Genomic DNA, 20,129 nt, shown 5'->3' with positions numbered 1-20,129 from the left:
ATTTTCTTATGACAACTGGGAAGTGGGAGGGATTTTTCAGCTTTTCATTTGTGGGAAAAAAAATTCTTCACTCTGCAGGATGCCAATCCTGTTGTTACTCCCCAAAAAGGGATCATTTTTAGACCCCTTCCATTTCTATTATTAATGTGTAAACAACATTTGCTACCAATAAGGGTTCATTTTTGGACCTTTTTTTACTTTTTAAAATCATAAAAAATCCACTAGTGCAGTTTACAAGCAGTTCACCATCGGCTACCATCCTTTTACCCATAGCCATACATATTGCCATAATTTTGACATTAACTTTGCCTTACAAACAACTCAAAAGTAGTAAAATACACTCCTAGTAGACGTAAGAGTGTTATACAGGCCTTTAATGGGTCTTAGACAGTGTTAGGCTTCATTCACACGAGCGTACATCAGCCTGTTTTCACGAACCCGGGCCGTCTGTACGGGCGCATAAACGGGAGATGAAGCCGTGACTTCGTCATGGCTGCCAGTTTGCTCACGCGATTTTCAGTCACGCTGTGGCCGTGACACGACCGACCGAAAATCCCCTATGCTCATGTAAAAAAGCCCTTAAAGTGCTTTTAGGCATAAAGACCATTGTTAAGAAAAATTGTTCAGTTGAGAGAAAGTAAACAATAATCGTTCGGTCTAAATGAGGGCCAATGACATTGAAGAATTGCTCACTTTTTGTTTGGCGTTCATTTTATGCTGGCATAAAAATCATTGTTGGCTTGCCGCTTATTGTTTGGTTTAATCAGCAATCGTCCAGTTCCTGTATCCACTTACACAGGGACTGAACGATTCTAGGCAGTTCTCATTTGAACGAGCCAACAATGTATTGGCCTGTCTAAACAGATTGCCTGAATGTGAACAAGTTAGTGGTGACGTACTTCGCTCGTTCGTCATTCAAATGAAAATTGGCTTGTCTAAAGTGCATTATACACCAGTCTTAGGGGTAATGGTGAAGTTCGGGTTCACTTTGAACTAATTTGGACCAAAGCAAATGTTTGCTCAAATTCAGTGAAGCGGCCAAACCAAACTTTTGAAAAGCTCACTGAACACTAGTACTACTATAATACTGCTTATGTAGAAACATAACTACGCTAATACTGCCTCCATTGGACAGGAATATCACTACCTTGATATCCAGGGATATTACTAAGAGCCTTTTCACAATCTCAGACCACTGCGAATGTTAAAATTAATTACTTTACTACCCTAGACCACCAGGGATATTAACATTAATCCCTTAAAGAAAGCCTCTTAGACTGTTGGCACTGTCTGAGACACGCTGATTTCTGTAATGTATACTGATTACTTCAGAATTTTTTGAAAGTCACAGGGGCGAAGGAAGTCCCAATGGATTGTGTACAATGTCACAGGAGAGGACCCCTTTAAAATATAACCTTTATTAAATACAATTTAAAAACTTTAAATGTTTTTTAGGACCAGTAGCAAAAGACAAACAAACATGTATCAAATCAAGTGAGGCTGATGCAAGAAAATTGCATCACCCACGTGCATATATACTAGCGGTAGGCTATGTACTATCTTGAGCACCTACAATAAAGGTGCTGACAATAGCCTACAGAACTTGTTTCTGGCAGCATAAAAGAGGTGATCAATATATAGGTCTCCACCTCTCTAAAAGTGCAAAATCGTGAGTAACCACCCTGCCGCGTAAAAAATGGCAATGTGCGAAGATATTACTCAGCAATCGTATATAGAGACTGCACGACTTATCATAGCTGTGAGGTGTTGCAATGCTTAAATATGGGCATTGGAGGTCTGGTAGATAACCCCTTTGTTTAGAAATATTCAGGACTGGGTATACCGACACAAGTGTGGGGTCAGCATATTACACGACCTAAAGCGGTTTAACTCCTAGTCTAAGAAGCCAACTCCAAATGGAGATAAGGAAAAGGTTTGAGTGGCGAATTGAATTTCTGGTTCAAACTCAACATGGATGATGGGTTCAGTGAGTTGGACCAGCAAGTCGGTTCGCTAAAGGGTTCAGATTTGGTTACAAAATTTAATTCATATTCAGATCTTGGTTCAGTTCGTGGTTTTACGCGTTTCGTCGCGAGAGCGACTCATCAGGAACCCATGAAAAAATAGAACCTTTGGAAAGTTTTACAAATGGCTCAAAAGGAGGATGCTTGGAGTACTGGTTGTCTAAAAATGAAAAGTGACACTTGTAAGCCTCTAGAACAACTGTAAAAAAGGAGAGTAGTATGGAGTAGCTGGAGGTCACCATCATGTAATCAGTTACTCTGCCCCCTGATCACATGATGGTGATGCCATCACAGGTCCTTTATCATCCTTGTGCACTGAATAAGGGATTATGTATCCATGTGCTATGGATACAGCAGTACTCAGTCTGGCAGTTTGCAGCCTGTTGTCAGACAGCTGCACACCTGTGTGGAGACTCCAATAACTGACACCTCAGAAATGTCCACATACATAGGTGGCGGTGAATATTGACCAACAACATTGAAGCAAAGTCCATCACCACTATCTTCACATCTCCTGAACGTGATATCATGTCATCACAAGTGCTAATGCTGCCAACACCAGTCCAGCCTTCAACTAATTGTCAACCATTGTCAAATGTTGAAGCAAACCGTCGCTGTCATGCAAACATGTCAGCATAGAGGGTTTAACGCTACCGTGAAGCTAATGCGGCTTACATGACACAGTGACAATCCACGATTTCACTTCCACCACCAGCTGAAGTTTGTAAACCTCATGCAGGAGATATTCAAAAGCTACGAGCGAACTTGTCTCCTCAGCGAGCAGCTGAAGTTCGTAAATCACATGAAGTTTATATGCGAAAGCAAGCCAACATGTCTCTTCAGCAAGCTGCTGAAGTTCATAAATCATGTGCAGCTCCTATGCGAAAGCAACAAGCCAACATGTCTCCTCAATGAGTTGTTGAAGTTCGTAAATCACGTGCAGCTCAAATGCGAAAGCAACTCAGCAGAGTACACTTGTACTAGAATTTCCCAATAATTACTAGTATCTGTATATTAATGAGCTGCACCTTACCCAGCTATACTGCTTGCTGTAAACTTTTAAATTTCAGTTTTCAAATCTCCTGAAACAATCAGTACAAGTAACAAACCACTGAATTATGTGTGTCTGTCTATACTATAATGCCTGCAGCAGCCCTGATACCATAAGGAACCTGACAGTCTCCCTTTAACTAAGTTAGAATGCCAAGGAAAACATGTATTAACTTCTAACCCACTCTAGACCACCAAAATATAACTTACCTTGGACCGCAATAGATATTATGCATCAATCATAAATATGTGACCAACTTCAAGGGACATCCAAGAACCTCTATGCCACCTTGATCAATGAGGATTGAGGTGCTGTTAACATATTCACGTGGCATGGAAATAATGAAAAGATTTTCTGTAATGCATGTAATTTTGCTCCCCCCCCCCCCCCCCCCAGGCCTCCTGGACCAAATGCTTATATTGAAATTTTTATGTATTTTATTTGCCTCTTTATGAGGTATCATTAGATGCCCGCTTACCTTTCGCACACTGACAGGACCCAAGAAGAAACAATCCAGAGACTGATGGTCAGTATGAGCAGGACCCAACCTGGGCAAGTGTTCATCAGGATTTTTATGACAAACTGGTACTGAAATTTGATCTTGTTTAGGGCCCCAATGCTCCTATAAGAGGCATCTGCCAGCATCTTGCTATGAAGCAGCACAGTCCGGGGCAACAGATAAACACGTAGGAACATCAGGATGGACAAGAATATGTCGGTTTGTGAAAGGAAGACCAGGGTTGTTTCTTCACACCGCTGCTCATAGGGGAATGGGTGAATGGCACAAACCAGAATTTCCAGAAAAATCCACGCCAACTTCTTGGCATTCACAGCAATGCGCCAGTGCACTAAAGAATTGTCCGTCATGAAGAGCTGAGAGAACAACATAAGACATTGTTTTAGCTCATGTCTAAGAAAACCTCATTAATCTGAGCTCTTAAAGTATTAGAAGTATAGGTGTACATACCATAGAAATAGCTACTATGGAGCCTGTGGAAAGTAGGGTTAAGCTAAGAGTGGACCTATCCTTGTTGACTAATATGTAGTGAGCACCTACACAAGACCAGGTCTGCCTGCAGCCACCACTAGGAGGAGCTTAGGAGCTTACTGCATACTGTTTTCTTATAGAATTCAATGTATAGACAGTATGCAGTGAGCTCTTAAGCTCCTCCTAGTGGTGGCAGCAGGCAGGCAGAATTTTATCATTTGATCCAATGTCTGCAGGAAATTTGAAGCTCTGAATCAGAAAAGCGGAGCTCCAACCACTACTAAAGATATATTATATAATTAACAAGCACAGAATATTTAAATTAGATTACAAGAATGAAAACATACAGATATCTATTTCTGCTGAAGTTTAATATATGAGGTTGTCAGCCAACTTTTTTGCACTCCTGTATAATAGATCTGCAGATACAGTCATACATGCCTCTTCTAATATTATTGTATGACTAGATAGATTTTCACTTCAGGAGTCCTACAAAGTTGGGTAGCACCCCTGTGGAGCAGTATATATTGTCATCACTCAGCTTTCCCACAAACAGAAATTATATCTTAAGAGAAAATGTTAATATCATTCCATATTTTCCTCTTCCTACACTTAGTCAAATGAAGATATGGTTGAATCCTATCATAAACACACAGTTAGACTGTAGGTGCGGTTAACGGATCTTCCCAGCAACCAGTAAATACATTGTGAAGGAACTGCCCAACTGTTTACGTTGTACCAATAAACCCAACGGCAGGGTAACCAGAAAACAGAGGTAATGACACATCTTGTATAATAGCTTTACTGCCAAAATATCCTTCTTTACATAAAAAGAAGACAGGAATGACTACAAAGTGACAGACATCTGAGTCACTGGGATGGGTGTGCTACGGGGAAACCGTTAATGCCTTACACATGACTGTCGGATTGAACTGTAAATGTCATGCATGCTGTATCAAAAAAGGAGAATAATCCAGAATGCATTTATGTAGAATTTATGAAATAGTCTCTTACATGCGTGAAATAGTGGTGTAGATATATCAGGTGCAGAGGTTGTAGCTGCACGCAGACCATGGTGGCAGACAGAGCCCTTCTGCAATATTGGAAGGCAGCAGTACTATAAATGGCACATGATTAATGAGGCAGGGAAGAGGGGAAGCTGGTAGATTGATTGATCGATCTATCTACTTTTCTATCTATCGGTCTGTCGTGACCAGACGTCCCTACTGAGATGGGACATCCAAACTGTGCTTTGGACCCTGTATCCTTCAGTTCCCAGGGTCCCTAAGTGGAACAGCCTTTCATCCCGCTTTTGTCGTGGGTCACCATGAAAGTGATTACTATCTGGGGTACCGCGGGTCCCTGTCTGGTAATCACTCAGTGGGCATTGTTACGGATGCATAAACTGACGGCAGTGTGTGCACCTGGTTTCCTCCTCCCCTGACTACTTCTCCTTGGTTCTGCAGGAGGAGAGGAGAAGGGAGGAGGAATCCAGGCACACATACTTATGCCTGCAGCAGCGCAGAGCAGGGAAGCAGCGGCGCTTTGAAAGTAAGGAGGAGGTAAGTATATCGGTCTCAAGTGGGTGCTATTACTACTGGGGCTACTGTGGGGCTCACTATTACTACTGGGGTTGATACAATTAGTAATAGTGTCCCCTATATCGGCCCCAGTAGTAGTAGTAGAATTAGTACTGAGGGCAATATGGGGACACTATTACTACTGGGGCCACTGTGGGGGACACTATTATTACTGAGGCCACTGTGGGGGACACTATTACTACTGGGCCTGACATACGGGACACTATTAATACTGAGGTCACTCTGCACATGGCAACATACCTCAAACTGACTTAGAGTATGGCGGAAATGCTGCGGAATGACCACAGCGGAAATTTCCACTGCAAATTCCGCAACATTTCTGCATCGAAAAAACAGTCAGAATCTGTATCTTTGGAGCGGACTATTCACAGCTTATTTCATACTATGCAGCACTCCCCTCACCTCCTCGGATGGCTTATCCCAGTCAGCGCTCCCCAGCTTCCGGTTACCAGCGGACTGGTCAGGTGCAATGTCTCAGGTCAGGTGAGGCCACTACAGGCCCCTGGGAATCAGATGCTGGGGAGCGCTGACAGCTGGAATCCTTCGGAGGAGGTGAGGGGAGCACCGTATAGTATGACATCAGCTGCAGATACGCAGCTGATTTTCAGTCAAAATCCATTGACACATTTTTTGGATGCGGAAATACTGCAGAATTGCAATCATAAGAAGAATTAGAAAGTAGGCCTATAAGGTGCTACAAGGGTATATCAATAGCCCATCTAGTGCTCCAGCTAGGAAAAAAACCATAGGGCATTCCTCCATGTCTTTTTTAAAATGGCGAGGACCATGTGCATGTATGGCCATCCTTCCCACATGTAACACATGTAGTAAACTGACTCTAAGCAATTGGGAGTAATTAGGAATAAATACTTATGAAAATTGGAAATAGGGGTTAAAAAGAGACCCAAAATCAGAAAGTAAAGTGCCACATATGATGAATATGCAACCTATATCTGAATTATATATAATAAAGGAATGGAGGCTCACCAATCAGTAGAGATAAGAGGACATATCAAATAGATCAATCTATATTGGAAAAACAGTGGACAATGCTGCTGCCATTGCAAAGCCTACCAGGAAAGAATGCCAACTCCCTATAAGTGCTAAAGAACCAGTAATGGGACTGAACCCAATGCACACAAGGCATGGAGACCACCGCTTATAATCCAATTTTATTAAACGTATAACAGAAATAGCTCTAGAATATCGGCAATGTGTTTCAGGGACATGCGTTCCTTTTTTCAAGCTTTAAAAAATTGGTATCATAAGTGATGGTTTCAGTGCCTTGTGTGCATTCGATTCAGTCCCATACTGGTACTTATGAAAATTGAATGTTGCTGTATATTATAGGAAAAATGTTGTCAAGCCTAGCTGCAAGGGTAGATGGACACTTGAATGACAAAGTCACAATGGGGCCACAGAAGGGACACTTTTATTTTGAGAAGCACAGAAGATGCATTATTACTTTGTGTGGGCACAGAGATCACATTATTAATTTGTGAGGCCATAGAGAGGAAATTATTACTTTGGGAAGCCACAGAGGACAGATGATTATTTTATGGGGCCATAGAAGAAGCACTATTACTTTGTGGAGACATATAGGAGCATTATCATTTTGTGCAGCCACAAAGGACAGATTATTAGTTTGGGGACTTCAGAAGGGGCACTTTTGCTTTTCTGTGCCATAGAAGGTACACTATTATTTCGCAGAGCCATGGAGAGGGCATTATTTCTTTGGGAGGCTATAGAGGGTACATTGCTATGTTGTGTGGCCACAGAGGAAGTACCATTACTTTGTGGTACCATAGAGGGAGCACTATTACTTTGTGCAGCCATATAGAGGCAGTACTACTTTGTGGGACCACAGAGGGAGCACTATTTCTTTGTAGGGGCCACAGAGGAGGCACTATTACCTTATGGGGCCATAGATGGGCAGTGTTATTTTGTGGGGTCAAAAAGGGAGCACTATTACTATGAATTAATTTGGTGACTGCATTATTTAGAGGTACACAAGGGATGAGCCTTTTTAAAAAGCCTGCTGTGTCATAAAAGTTCTCTTACAGATATGCTGTTTCCAATATATATATATTTTTTCTGGCAAAGGTAGGAGCCTGGAGGGTGCAATTCTGAGTTTGGCTATGGTGCTCCATAAATTCTACGTATGTCTCTGGCCCTGACATTTACCCTGGACTGTGGTTTGGATAGTCAAAGACAATTATGGTCATGAATGTAATAAAATTTTTACTCCCCCATTACCACCCTCCTACCCCTTGATTACTCCATAACACTTCGCCGGCACCTCAGCATATAGCAAGACCTCTGATTCTACTATAAACCATATAGGGTCCAAGGAATAGATCAAATCGAAGCTAATCACAAGATCTCCTAGTTTTCCTTGCTCATGAACGGAATTTCAGAACTGCAGTGAAGACTGTTACGGAGCAACGAAGTAGAAGAGCTGGAGGCAAGGAAATCTGACTTTGCAAACCAATGCAGATTTATATACCATTCAGGATCTATAGAAAGCTGGGTACTAGTCTCTACATGTACTATAATGGCTGTTATACAAGATCAACATAACTGAGGAATGACTGAGTAGGATATTAAAAGACACAGTTTTCCCTGAAACGCCACTCAGCACTCAACCTTTGCAGACGTGCACTTTCCATCCACCCACTAATAACGATATTCTTAAAAAGCCACAGAACTTCATCTGATCCTCTGCCCTGTTATTTTGCAGTGTCCATTTCTAGCAGCGAGAATTTGGCAGCGCAGGGAGCTGTCTGTGCCCCACCTGCTAAGCACACAGAGTTGTTCGAGTTAATGGCTCACTCACATCCGGCTTTATAATGACTGCAGGGACTGTCTGAAGCGGTCAGATTAATCACACGTGCCTGTAGTGGAGGTACTCTGGATCTGGTACAATATCCATCAGCATCGTGCTTAATAAAATACATAGCCCGCTTGGCAGTGATCATGCAATAATAGGAAGGTGTATGTTTAGGAGACCAAGTGTAGGTAAAGGGATTATAGGGTAATTGTAGGGATTACCAAATCTATAAACGCAGTATGTTTGAGAAGTCGTCTTGATCTGATATAATCTCTTCACATTGATCGTGACAGCAATCCTTGGCCATATGTCCTTGATGCATGGGACGTCAATCAAGGCAGAATGCTAACGGCAGCACCACCCAGATGGCAATGGGTGAGCGGAACCTGCTGTTTTACAACTTCAATTTCTCCGTCATAGTAAAATGAACCCAACGCAAATGTCATGGACAGCACGTAGCAGATAAGACAAAGGTTCTCTTTAATCCAACATGCAATGTTATGGCTGACAATGAGCCTTTATCAAGCATCGGCAGCCAAAATGATGCACATTGGACTCAAGAGGAATTTTTCCTAAAAAAGCTATCGGAATGATTTTTTTTAACATGGCTACAAATGTGTTAAAACAATAAGAGCAGCCTTAATCACCCATTCGTGTTCCTCGCGATCCAGCGGTCCTCTGGGTCTTTGTTGGCTATCACCTGACTTCTGCAGCCATGACTGCAGCAGTCATGTGCCGATCTCCTGATGTTGTGGCCCCCAATATTTGATATGTGATGTCAGCAGAACGGCATGTGACCACTCTGGTCTTTGATTGACTTTGTTGGTCAGATGGTAGCCGTCCATAAACAAAGACCCGGAGGACTGTGGAAGCTGTAGCACTGGATCGCCATGAGCACGAATGGGTGAGTAAGGCTGCTTTGGTTCTTTTAACACATTTGCTTCCATTTATAAAAAATTGTCCATGGCTGGACAACCCCTTTAACCTTGGCTTATCTTCTGTGTGTTGTTGCTGAACTTTGCATTAGACCGTAAATATTTGTGTGGGTAATATGGACCAAGCCCAGCAAATTACTGGCAGCAATGGGTGAGTAAGGCTGCTTTTGTTGTTTTAACACACTTGCTTCCATTTATAAAAAATTGTCCATGGCTGGACGACCCCTTTAACCTTGGCTTATCTTCTGTGTGTTGTGGCCGAACTTTGCATTAGACTGTACATATTTGTATGGGTGACATGGACCAAGCCCAGCAAATTACTGGCAGCAAATTGCTAGACTATACAATGCTGCTTAGACACCATTAGTTGTCATTGCAAAATTAGCAATTTCAACAGGGAAACATCAATCTTGCATTAGGATATCGCATCCCTTAATATAAGCATCATGTTATCCGACACAGACCCCTATCTCTCTGACATGGACATCTCTACTGGATACCAGATAACATAAAATAGTTCTAGAGCAGCTCAGGAGAGGGTATAGGATTGCATTTGCCTTTACCATGTATTGGGAAAATTGGCTTCTACCTCATTGGTTTTTTTTTTGCCTTCCTCTGGATCAACATTGGGGGGTAATAGGCTGAACTGGATGGGCATGTGTCTTTTTCTTGGCCTTACTTACTATGTTACCATGTAACCAGCTGCTTGTCTTTGCATGCTCAAGGAGGATATAAAGTGGAAGACAATGGCACTGTTAGTGGCGTGATTAATAAATAATAAAGAATTCCTACAGTGCCCTTTCGTAAAGAAAAGGTTAGTGGCGAGGTTCTTCATTCCTTTGCCCTAAGCAAGTCAATTAATTCTCAAAAAGTCAATATGAAACATTGAATCTCTGCCAGTTCCTTAAGTACCTTAATAATTATACACAAATATACCGAGCAGGTCTCCTGGCACAGCCGCCGCCTCTCGCCTCCAAACATAATAGGACACTTCATTTTTTATAATCTGTAAAGGGTTTTAGTACAATTAGATAGAAAAAAGCTACCATGTAACAATAGCAGTAAATGTTAGGCCAAAGAAAACAGCGAAGAATTCAATGGTTCTTTTGGCCTCATTGCACAAATTTGAAACTGTGCTAATTGCCTATTTTTCTTTTGCTGGGAATTTTTCTCAAATGACTTTTCCTACCAAATTAAAAGGTCATACGTTGAAATAGGGTGCAGGTTGTGTAAACACTTGTACACAATATTAAAGGAATTCTTCAGATGCAACTCACACTGGGTAATGCTTAAAGCAGGACAAGAGGAGCAGAGCGTGATGCAAGGATTCTCTATTTAGTGTTCTTTAGGCATTGTACAGTGTAGAGGTTAGCTGGAGAGTTTCTTTAGAGGGATCCAGTCTCTATGAACATGCCGTCCAATCTACTGGCATCTTGTTATAGAGCAGGAACAGATTAATATATACTGTAGTTTTATGGGAGAAAGAAAACAGTTTAACTTGTAACTTTTTGATTGAAACTTCTGCTCGCTTTGTGCTTAAGAGTCCAGTGGGCGGAGTGACTCAGTGATTGACAGCTGTCCCTTTATGAATTTGCATACACAGATTGCTGTCAATCATAGAGCAGAACCGCCCGCTGGACACCTAAACAAAGAAAGGGCAGGGATTTCAATCAAACATCAGATCGGACTGTGTTCATTGTCACAGTTACCTTTTAAAACCTAAAGTGCACATTCAGTAATATGCAAATTGTACCTGAATTCCACATACCCCAACAATCTTCTTCAAATTTGTTTCCACCACTAGGTGGTCCAATCTACCCTGTTTCTTCAAAAATAAGATGGGGTCTTATATTAATTTTTGCTCCAAAAGATTTACTTTTTTACATGCATAGCTGCCTGGACACTATTTACATTGTCTTTTTTTATCAACTGTATTTGGAGCTTAATTTTGGAATACAACTGATAGTTCAAGCATCCTTAAAAATCCTGAAAATCATTTCGCTTTCGCAAAAATCCTGAAAAAGCATGCTAGGGTTTATTTTCGGGGTAGGTCTTATTTTTAGGGAAACTAAACTGACTTCCTGTGCTATGTATAGGATCTAAAGCTGAAACATTTATAGACTAGCCCAGCATCTGGTAAGGCTGGGCAAATGTCATGGCTCACAGAATAAAAGAGTATCCATTAATCCTTTGTATAGGGCCCCCAGGTACTGAATATAAGCCAAGGAACAATGTCTGGCCTCTGTGGAAAGCTGCAGGTCAGTGAGTGAATCCAATGGTCCTTTTAGACCGGCCAAATTCTTGGCTCGATGTAACAATGACTGATCAACACACATTCCAATTGGCACGCGTTTCTTTTACACAAGCCGAGAATCGGCTTATAGGGACGAACAATTGCTATTACGGCCGGCTGAACATCTCCCTGCTCTCATGGAGAGATGTACTGCTGATAAGTGAGCATATTTATGCTTCCTGAAACTGAACAATCAGACGATGGACAAGCGTTCGATTGTTCACCGGTTGATCATTGGTCCCTTTACACAGCTCAATTGTTGGGCAAACAAACATTTGGAGGACTGTTCAGGCCCAATAATTGGTTCGTGTAAAAGGACCTTAAGAGGGTGGAGCAAACATTGACCAAGAGCTGCGCCATGCCTCACCCTGCAAATATTTAACTAAATGTTATAGCAGAAAATTTCCAATATTTCTCCAATCAAATACCTGGATCTCCTTGACATGGAAGCCAATGATGAGAATGAGAAGAATGACGGTGGAGATGCTGATGGTGCATTTCATCAAGTATAGGTAGACAAACCACTAAAAAAAATAGAAAAACAGAATTTATTAGAAGAGGAGGAGGATACCATAAACAGTGAGTATAGAGAATACAGTGAGTATCTCCGATACGTCCAAGCTCTGATAGAATAATAGGCCTCAAAGGTCCAGTAGAAGATACTGCACATGGAGGTGACTTTGGACCAATCACTTGTCACTAGAGTCACAAATAATGTTTTAGAACTTACTGATAATATACAAGTGTGGTTGTGATGTCATTAGAAGAAGACGTGCACATGCACTGTAGAAATGGAGGATGCGTGCTTAGAAAATGTCAGATGGTCCAGGGAACCAAAGTCGATACTATTAGCACTGATCTTTGGCACAAAAACTACTATTGGTTAACTTAACTAGCAATCAGGTTTAGATTGATCCACCAGAAGTTCTGAGGATCCTCCTACCATTTCCCCTTAGTCAGAGGTTTGCACCCCAGTATGATGTCCACTGGTACTCAGGTCCAACACTGAGATTAAATTTGAGTATCTGAGAATAATACATCATGATCCTTTATGTCTATCTTGGCACAATCTTTGTTTCTACAAGTGTAAAACTAGAATATGGATGTTGATATGGCATGACATTTACTCTGGATTTAAATTATAGCCCATGCTTTGTCTATGAGTCATAGGATGAAATAGGAGATAAATATGGGAGCCTATTCTGTTGACCAGACCTAGGTTTATATGAAACATTTACTGCTGGAATGTAAGCCACCAGAGGGCACCTTTTTGATGTGCCATGATGCTGTGTGGTGGCATATGAAGAGATATCTGCAGGTAGAGTGGTACATGACACTCTTTTTCAAAGCCACCAAATTGTGGTCTGTTTATGGCTACTTAATGTCCTCACCCCCATAAGGTCATGTATATTCAGCAATTAAACTACAGGAAATATCTAGCCTGGTCAAACAGCTTTACACATAACTTTCTGCGGTTACGTCTTTGTGGTTGGCACTAAATATAAAGTTGCTGAATAAGATTGTTTATGGTTCTGCCGATAGCCACTATAAAGCCATTGCCAAAAACCATCAGTAACCTCAAAGCCACTCACAGCAACTCCCACATACGAGCAACCAAGCGAGTAGGGCCACCAACATAGCAGCTCATTATGTGCATTTTGTTTAATATGAACGATACTTTCTAATATTAATCACAACATACAGGCAAAATAATGCCACATGATGCCCAGATAATGTTATACACGGCATAGATACATAATGCATGCATACAGTACCCAGATAATGTCACACAGTCCTGAGATGGTGTTATACAGGACCCAGCTAAATAGTGCATGCATACAGTACCCAGACAATGCGACACAATGCTCACATGGTGTTATACAGCACCCAGATAAATAGTACATGCATACAGTACCCAGATAATGCCACACAATGCCCGGATGGTGTTATAGAGGACCCAGATAAATAGTGCATGCATATAGTGCTCAGATAATGCCACACAATGCCGAGATGGTGTTATACACGACCCAGATAAATAGTGCATGCATATAGTGCCCAGATAATGCCACGCAATGCACAGATGGTGTTATTCACTACCCTGATAAATAGTGCATACATATAGTGCTCAGATATTGCCGTACAATGCCCAAATTATGTTGTTCACCAACCGGATAAATAGTGCATGCATATAGTGCCCAGATAATGCCACACAATACCGAGATGGTGTTATACAGGACCCAGATAAATAGTGCATGCATATAGCGCCCAGATAATACCACACAATGCCGAGATGGTGCTATTCAGTACCCTGATAAATAGTGCATACATATAGTGCCCAGATAATGCCACACAATGCCCAGATGGTGTTATACAGGACCCAGATAAATAGTGCATGCATATAGCGCCCAGATAATACCACACAATGCCCAGATGGTGTTATTCAGTACCCTGATAAATAGTGCATGCATATAGTGCCCAGATAATGCCACACAATGCCAAGATGGTGTTATACAGGACCCAGATAAATAGTGCATACATATAGTGCCCAGATAATGCCACACAATGACCAGATGGTGTTATTCAGTACCCTGATAAATAGTGCATACATATAGTGCCCAGATAATGCCACACAATGCCCAGATGGTGTTATACAGGACCCAGATAAATAGTGCATGCATATAGTGCCCAGATAATGCCACACAATGACCAGATGGTGTTATTCAGTACCCTGATAAATAGTGCATACATATAGTGCCCAGATAATGCCACACAATGACCAGATGGTGTTATTCAGTACCCTGATAAATAGTGCATATATATAGTGCCCAGATAATGCCAACAATGCCCAGATGGTGTTATTCACCACCCAGATAAAAAGTGCATGCACATAGTGCTCAAATAATGTCACACAATGTCCAGATAAATAGTGTATGCATAAATAAGGGAATACAGTAGCAGTATAAATACAGCGTAAACTGTGTCCTATTAGTACTGATCTGAGTTACCTCACTGCTGACCCTTGCTTGCCTCATTCCATTGTCATGAAACATAAAACACGTATATACAACTATTCTAGCTGCAGGCCAAAGGAGGATCTCTCCAACTACCAATTGCTTTTCTGAAGGCAAAATATCCTGGCCCCAACAACTAGAAACCCCTGAAGTATGAAAAATATATGTGTGTCCTTACTAACTAATATAGTATATAATTACATGTGCGTCATAGAACTACATAAGGCAGTGTTCACACCATGTTCATTTTGCATATGCACCAGGAACGTTTACAGGGGCATACAGGTTTCTGGTCCAACTCATGCCAAAATTGTGTCCCCTTGGCATCCCTATGACTGGTATATTTCAGGATACTGTAATAAAAGTGCACTGCAAAACATTCGACCATCTTGTATCCTGTTTGGGGTCTTCATCTACATCTGAAAAAGTGGAATTTGCATGATGCCCTTAAAGAATTAAACTGAGGGGTAATGTGATGGTGCATTGTACTTCAAATACCCTATAATAACACCTACAAGGTCTGTGTATTTTAAACAGCCCACCTGTATAAATACATTAGGGGACAATACAAGGATCTCTCCTCCATCTGTTTAAACCCAGCACTGCAAAGGTAACAAGAGGGGATCTGCTATGTCTATAGGAAAGCAGGTTTCATGACCAACATAGAAGGGGGTTCTTTACTGTAAGAGCAGTGAGACTGTGGAACTCCCTGCCTGAGGATGTGGTGATGCAAAATCCATAGAGGAGTTTAAGAGGGGACTAGATGCCTTTCCAGAGCGCTATGATATTGCAGGATATAGACATTAGGTGACCAGCGGGGTTGATGATCTCAAATGTTGATCCAGGGATTATTCTGGCTTCCATTATGGAGTCAGGAAAGAATTTTTTTCCTACATAGGAGCTAATTGGCTCGCTGTGTTTTGTTTTCTTTTGCCTTCCTCTTGACCAACAAGGGGAAGGTTAAAACAGGCTGCACTAGATGGACATTGTCTTCATTCAGCCTAACATACTATGTTACCAACAACTAGCCAAAACTTTTGAGCCCATTTCTAGCTTTACTAACCCAGTTAGTAGTCAGCCCCTCCCTTAAAAATGGCATTATGTGGACCACTGTAGTGGGCTATAACCAATATAGCCAGCTTCACATTTCCTACTTGGTTACCTGAAGTCCTGAAGGGCTAATGGGTCCAGTAATACAGTACATAGGGGCTGCAATGGCCTCTGTTCTGGCGTTCAGCAAGCTTTCCCGGAAACAGATATAAAATAGAAATGGTGAATAGAGAAAAGTCCCGCTGGTGATTATTTTTTCATCTAAAGGGAAGGTTCTCTTTAAATATATATATTTTATCTTAATATTTTACCAGACTAATCTCTATTCATCTGATGGTGGAGGACTTTCTCAAGTAAAAGGAAGAGACATTCCTTCCTGATACCATCAAGGTAAACACTTTGTTTGCTGACTAACAAAATTGCTTCCCCTGTCATTCCGCCTCTCCACCCTTCCTGTTAATAAATCCTGTATGTACATCCCCCAGTCACATATAGCAGCGCTGGATGACAAGGAATTTTAGTCGTTGCTCATCAAACCTTTCAAGAACTTCTTCTATACCCGATTCTTCTATGAATGTTGTATATAGACGATCACTCCAGGCAATAAGTGGCGGAGCAGGAGACATTCCTCAATGATATCAGAATGCTCATACATAGCTATTATACCTATAACATATTTAAATAGCTCTTAAAACAACATATTCCCTATAAAAGGCCATCATACAAAAGAATGACCATAAATCCAAGAGTGTAACTTAATATATACACAATGTAACGTCTTCATTTTCTCCCAGTGCCTGCATCTTATGACTGGAGGATCCTCGATTAGTGATTTGGTCAAGTAATCCTGAAGTTTTACGAGATCAAGAATAATCTACCATGAAGTATTGTTTTTGGTTGAGGAATTCATGTGTTTCTATCAGCAATATTTGGACCTGGACTGTAATACATTCACTTTCCTTATTGTGAATGGGGCGCTGACTTGTTGGTGATACGGATAGCTCTGTTGTTTTATCAGTTATGTATTTCTGTATTTTTATTTTACATTATTTGCTTCCTATGAAGACCTTTATTATATCACATATTTTGGACCTTGTTAAGGGGTTTATGGGATGTACTATTGAGCTATTGTTTTCACTTTTATTCCCCAGGATGTTTCACCGCATGTTGTACTTCTAAAGTTTATTGACTTTTACATTTATAGTATGTTAACAGGTATATAATATATGACTTTTTTCTGTAATTATTGAACACTGCTACAGTATAATATATATTTGTTGAATATATTTGTATTTTCTTTGTGATGTCACTTATTAGCACTTTAAAACCTCATCGCATAATTACATTTCTTCTCTTGGCCTGATACACTGTTCCAATTTGTATATTTATTATTTTAGGCACGTAGCCCATACCTTCTCATTACCGCTTTATATTTTAATCCCCAAATTAAATTTCTTCTGGTTGATATACTACCTTCATTAATATATATATATATATAATTTTTTGACACATAATACGATTCTTCGGCGTAATGCACATACGTGGCTGTTGCCCTCTTGGTTTGCGGGGTCTGCTGTGATGGTATGGTGCTATTATTTTAGTGAACTGTGAGCTGAAATGAAGCAGCCAGTGCATACAAGTCGAACACAAGGCCTGTGAGTCGAATCCAGCCCGCCATCTCATTGTATGTAACCCGCCAGCCACGCAGCATTCCACTCACCCAGTCTACAGGTTCAGCAGCGGCAGTGCAGTCTGTGACTGCTGACCTCCATCTCCCCGCTGTATGTGTTTGCCATCCAGTACACAGGACAGACTGCACTGCTGCTGCCAGACTGCAGTTGCAGGCTGGGTGAGTGGAATGCCTGTAGGTGTGCTGGTCGGCCCGAGGTTAATAGGGGGGTCTCTATTACTGCTGGAACATCTATGGGGGTCATTTATTACTGCTGCGTCCAACCTAGGGGCCACAACATTTGGGGGCACTATTCCTACTGGGGCCACTATGCGGGGCACTGTTACTACTGGGACCACTATGGGCGTTGCTTTTGTTACTGGGCTCACTATGCGGTACCCTATTATTGCTGGGGTCACTATGGGGGTCACTATTACTGGAGCCCTTATGGAGACACTATTACTACTAGGGCCACTTATTACTACTGGGGCCACTATGGGGGGTCACTGTTATTACTGGGGCCACTATTGGGGTTCCTATTGTTACTGGGGTAACTATGGGGTACCCTATTATTGCTGGGGTCACAATTACTGGAGCCATTGGGGGGACACTATTGCTACTGCGACCACTATGGTGGACACCATTAATACTGTGGCCACTACGGGGGACACTATTAGGGCTTGTTCACAGAGGTGTAAGTACATTTCAGTTGTGCAAATACGTCGCGTATGTACGTAACCAAAAATCGCTGAAAATACAATACATATTTTCACACACAAAAAAAGAACGCACATGGGCCCATTGAAATGGTGCACAAATACTCATTAAATATGCGGGTTTCCTGCATATTCACTGCGTATTTGCACTGGGCCATTCACTTCCATGGTCTGTTGCAGTGCGTAATATGCACCAAATAGGTCATACCACGCATTTTTTCACGCGATCGCACATCTCGTGAAAAAAATACGCTCATGTGAACGAATCTATTAAAAGCAATAGGTTCTATTCACTGCGTTTAACACACAAAAATTGTGTATGTAAAACCCTGCGCAAATACGCTCATGTGAACAAGCCCTTACTATACAGTCTTAAGGCCCTTTTATAGGGGATGATTATTGTTAGTACCGGTAGTTGTTTAAAACCGTGCACTCCCGCGGTGTTTTTAACGATAATCATCCTGTGTAAATGCATGCAGAGACTGAACGGCTGAGCGAGGCCGCTCCATCGTTCAGTTTCAGCTTGCATGAAAACCGACCGACAAGCTGTTCAGTGTAAACAGCAGCTGTTCAGTACTGAACGACTGCTGCTTACAGTGAATGGAGGTAGGCGGGGGAAGAGAACTCTCCTCCAGCCGTCCCGCCTCCCTGCTGGCCGCCCAGTCAGCGATCCAGGGATACTCGCTCCTGTGCAGAGTGAGCATCACAGGGATGAGTATCGGGCTTCCTTTGCCCAACCATAAGGCTGATGTGCCCTCAGTAAAAATACAGGTGTGACACCCCTGAGCTAGTGAAAGAATTGTCACTCGTCACCCGGTTTACAGGGAACAACTGTTGTTTATATTTTCTGTATTAAGCAACTAATCAGATGACATTTGTCCTATGTAAAGCCATCTTAAGACTTTATATTCTCTGCAGAGAACTCAAGAGCCTGCAGAATATCCTCCGCACAATACAATGGCATCTTTGTGGCAGCGCACTGTTTAAACAGGGCCCTGTTGGATAATCTGTGATCAGTGGATCAGGATGCAGAATGCTGGTGATGAGCCAAGGCATTGTCTATAGAAATGTATATATTTGCTCACAGAGAGAACATGTTCGTGTGCCATATGTCAACATTCCCTGAGTGACTGTGGGAACCGTGATGAAAGTTAAAGCTCTGCTCAAAACTTGCAAGGGAAAAAACAAAGCTGCGCGTCACTAGTAAGACTGGGGTGACAATGTGGCATCTGCTACACGGCACATTTAGCTCTGGAACCAGAGAAAACCCAACTGGTGTGAGAATTAAAACAGAACCTGTCATATGCTTTGTGTTGCTCTTACTGTGGGCTGCAAAAAGTAGTGAGAAACGCTGATTTCAGCGGGCTGCCACTTATGGGAAAAAGTCCATGTGTTTTTAAAGAGTTTTACAGGAAAATACCATTGATGACCTATCCTCAGGATAGGTCATCAATAGTTGATTGGCTAGGGTTCGTCACTCGAGATCCTGACTGATCAGCTGATTGGGCACCCGCTGTCAGCACCACTGTACACAGGGTACAGAGTGGGAGCTGCACTCCAATCCGTGCAGTGGCCGGGGCTTGTAACTGCAGGCTGGAGCCTCATTGAATTGAATGGGAGCTGCACCTGTTGTTGCAAGTGCTGGCCACTACACAGGGGTTGGAGTGCAGCTTCCACTCTGTACCCCTCTGTGTAGCGGCACTGACAGCAGATGACCAATCAGCTAATTGACTGGGGTCCTGCGGAAAGGACTCTAGCTCATCAATTACTATGCCAAGGAAAGGTCATCTATAACAACTGCCTGGAAAGCCCCTTTAAGAATTGGCAGCTTATTTTTACAGCTTCCAGCAAGAGAGGAATACAATTTATTAATGGGGTTCTGGTAGCCCTGCCCACCATCCGTGACTGGCAGTTTTCTCACTATGCAGTGTAATAGCTAGAAGTCTATCAGTCAGAATGCA

General features: G+C 41.9%; 1 protein-coding gene across 2 annotated transcripts in view; it reads right to left on the bottom strand.

Moving 5' to 3' along the window:
- The window catches only part of KCNN4 (potassium calcium-activated channel subfamily N member 4), a 71,417-nt gene that overhangs the window by 25,121 nt on the left and 26,167 nt on the right, over positions 1-20,129 (bottom strand). For both annotated transcript variants that reach the window (XR_010793151.1, XM_066607071.1), the window contains exons 2-3: positions 12,151-12,246; positions 3,554-3,948 (exon numbers count right to left, since the gene is read on the bottom strand). Coding sequence is in view for 1 of the 2 variants with exons in the window: in XM_066607071.1 (XP_066463168.1) it covers positions 3,554-3,948; positions 12,151-12,246 (491 nt within the window). In the remaining variant the exon portion in view is untranslated. The remainder of the gene's footprint in view (positions 1-3,553; positions 3,949-12,150; positions 12,247-20,129) is intronic.

The sequence above is a fragment of the Eleutherodactylus coqui genome, chromosome 6 (genome assembly GCF_035609145.1).
Source record: "Eleutherodactylus coqui strain aEleCoq1 chromosome 6, aEleCoq1.hap1, whole genome shotgun sequence".
Lineage (NCBI taxonomy): Eukaryota > Metazoa > Chordata > Amphibia > Anura > Eleutherodactylidae > Eleutherodactylus > Eleutherodactylus coqui.
The sequence above is the reverse complement of the archived record's forward strand: the minus strand, read 5'-3'. Positions and strand labels throughout refer to the sequence as shown.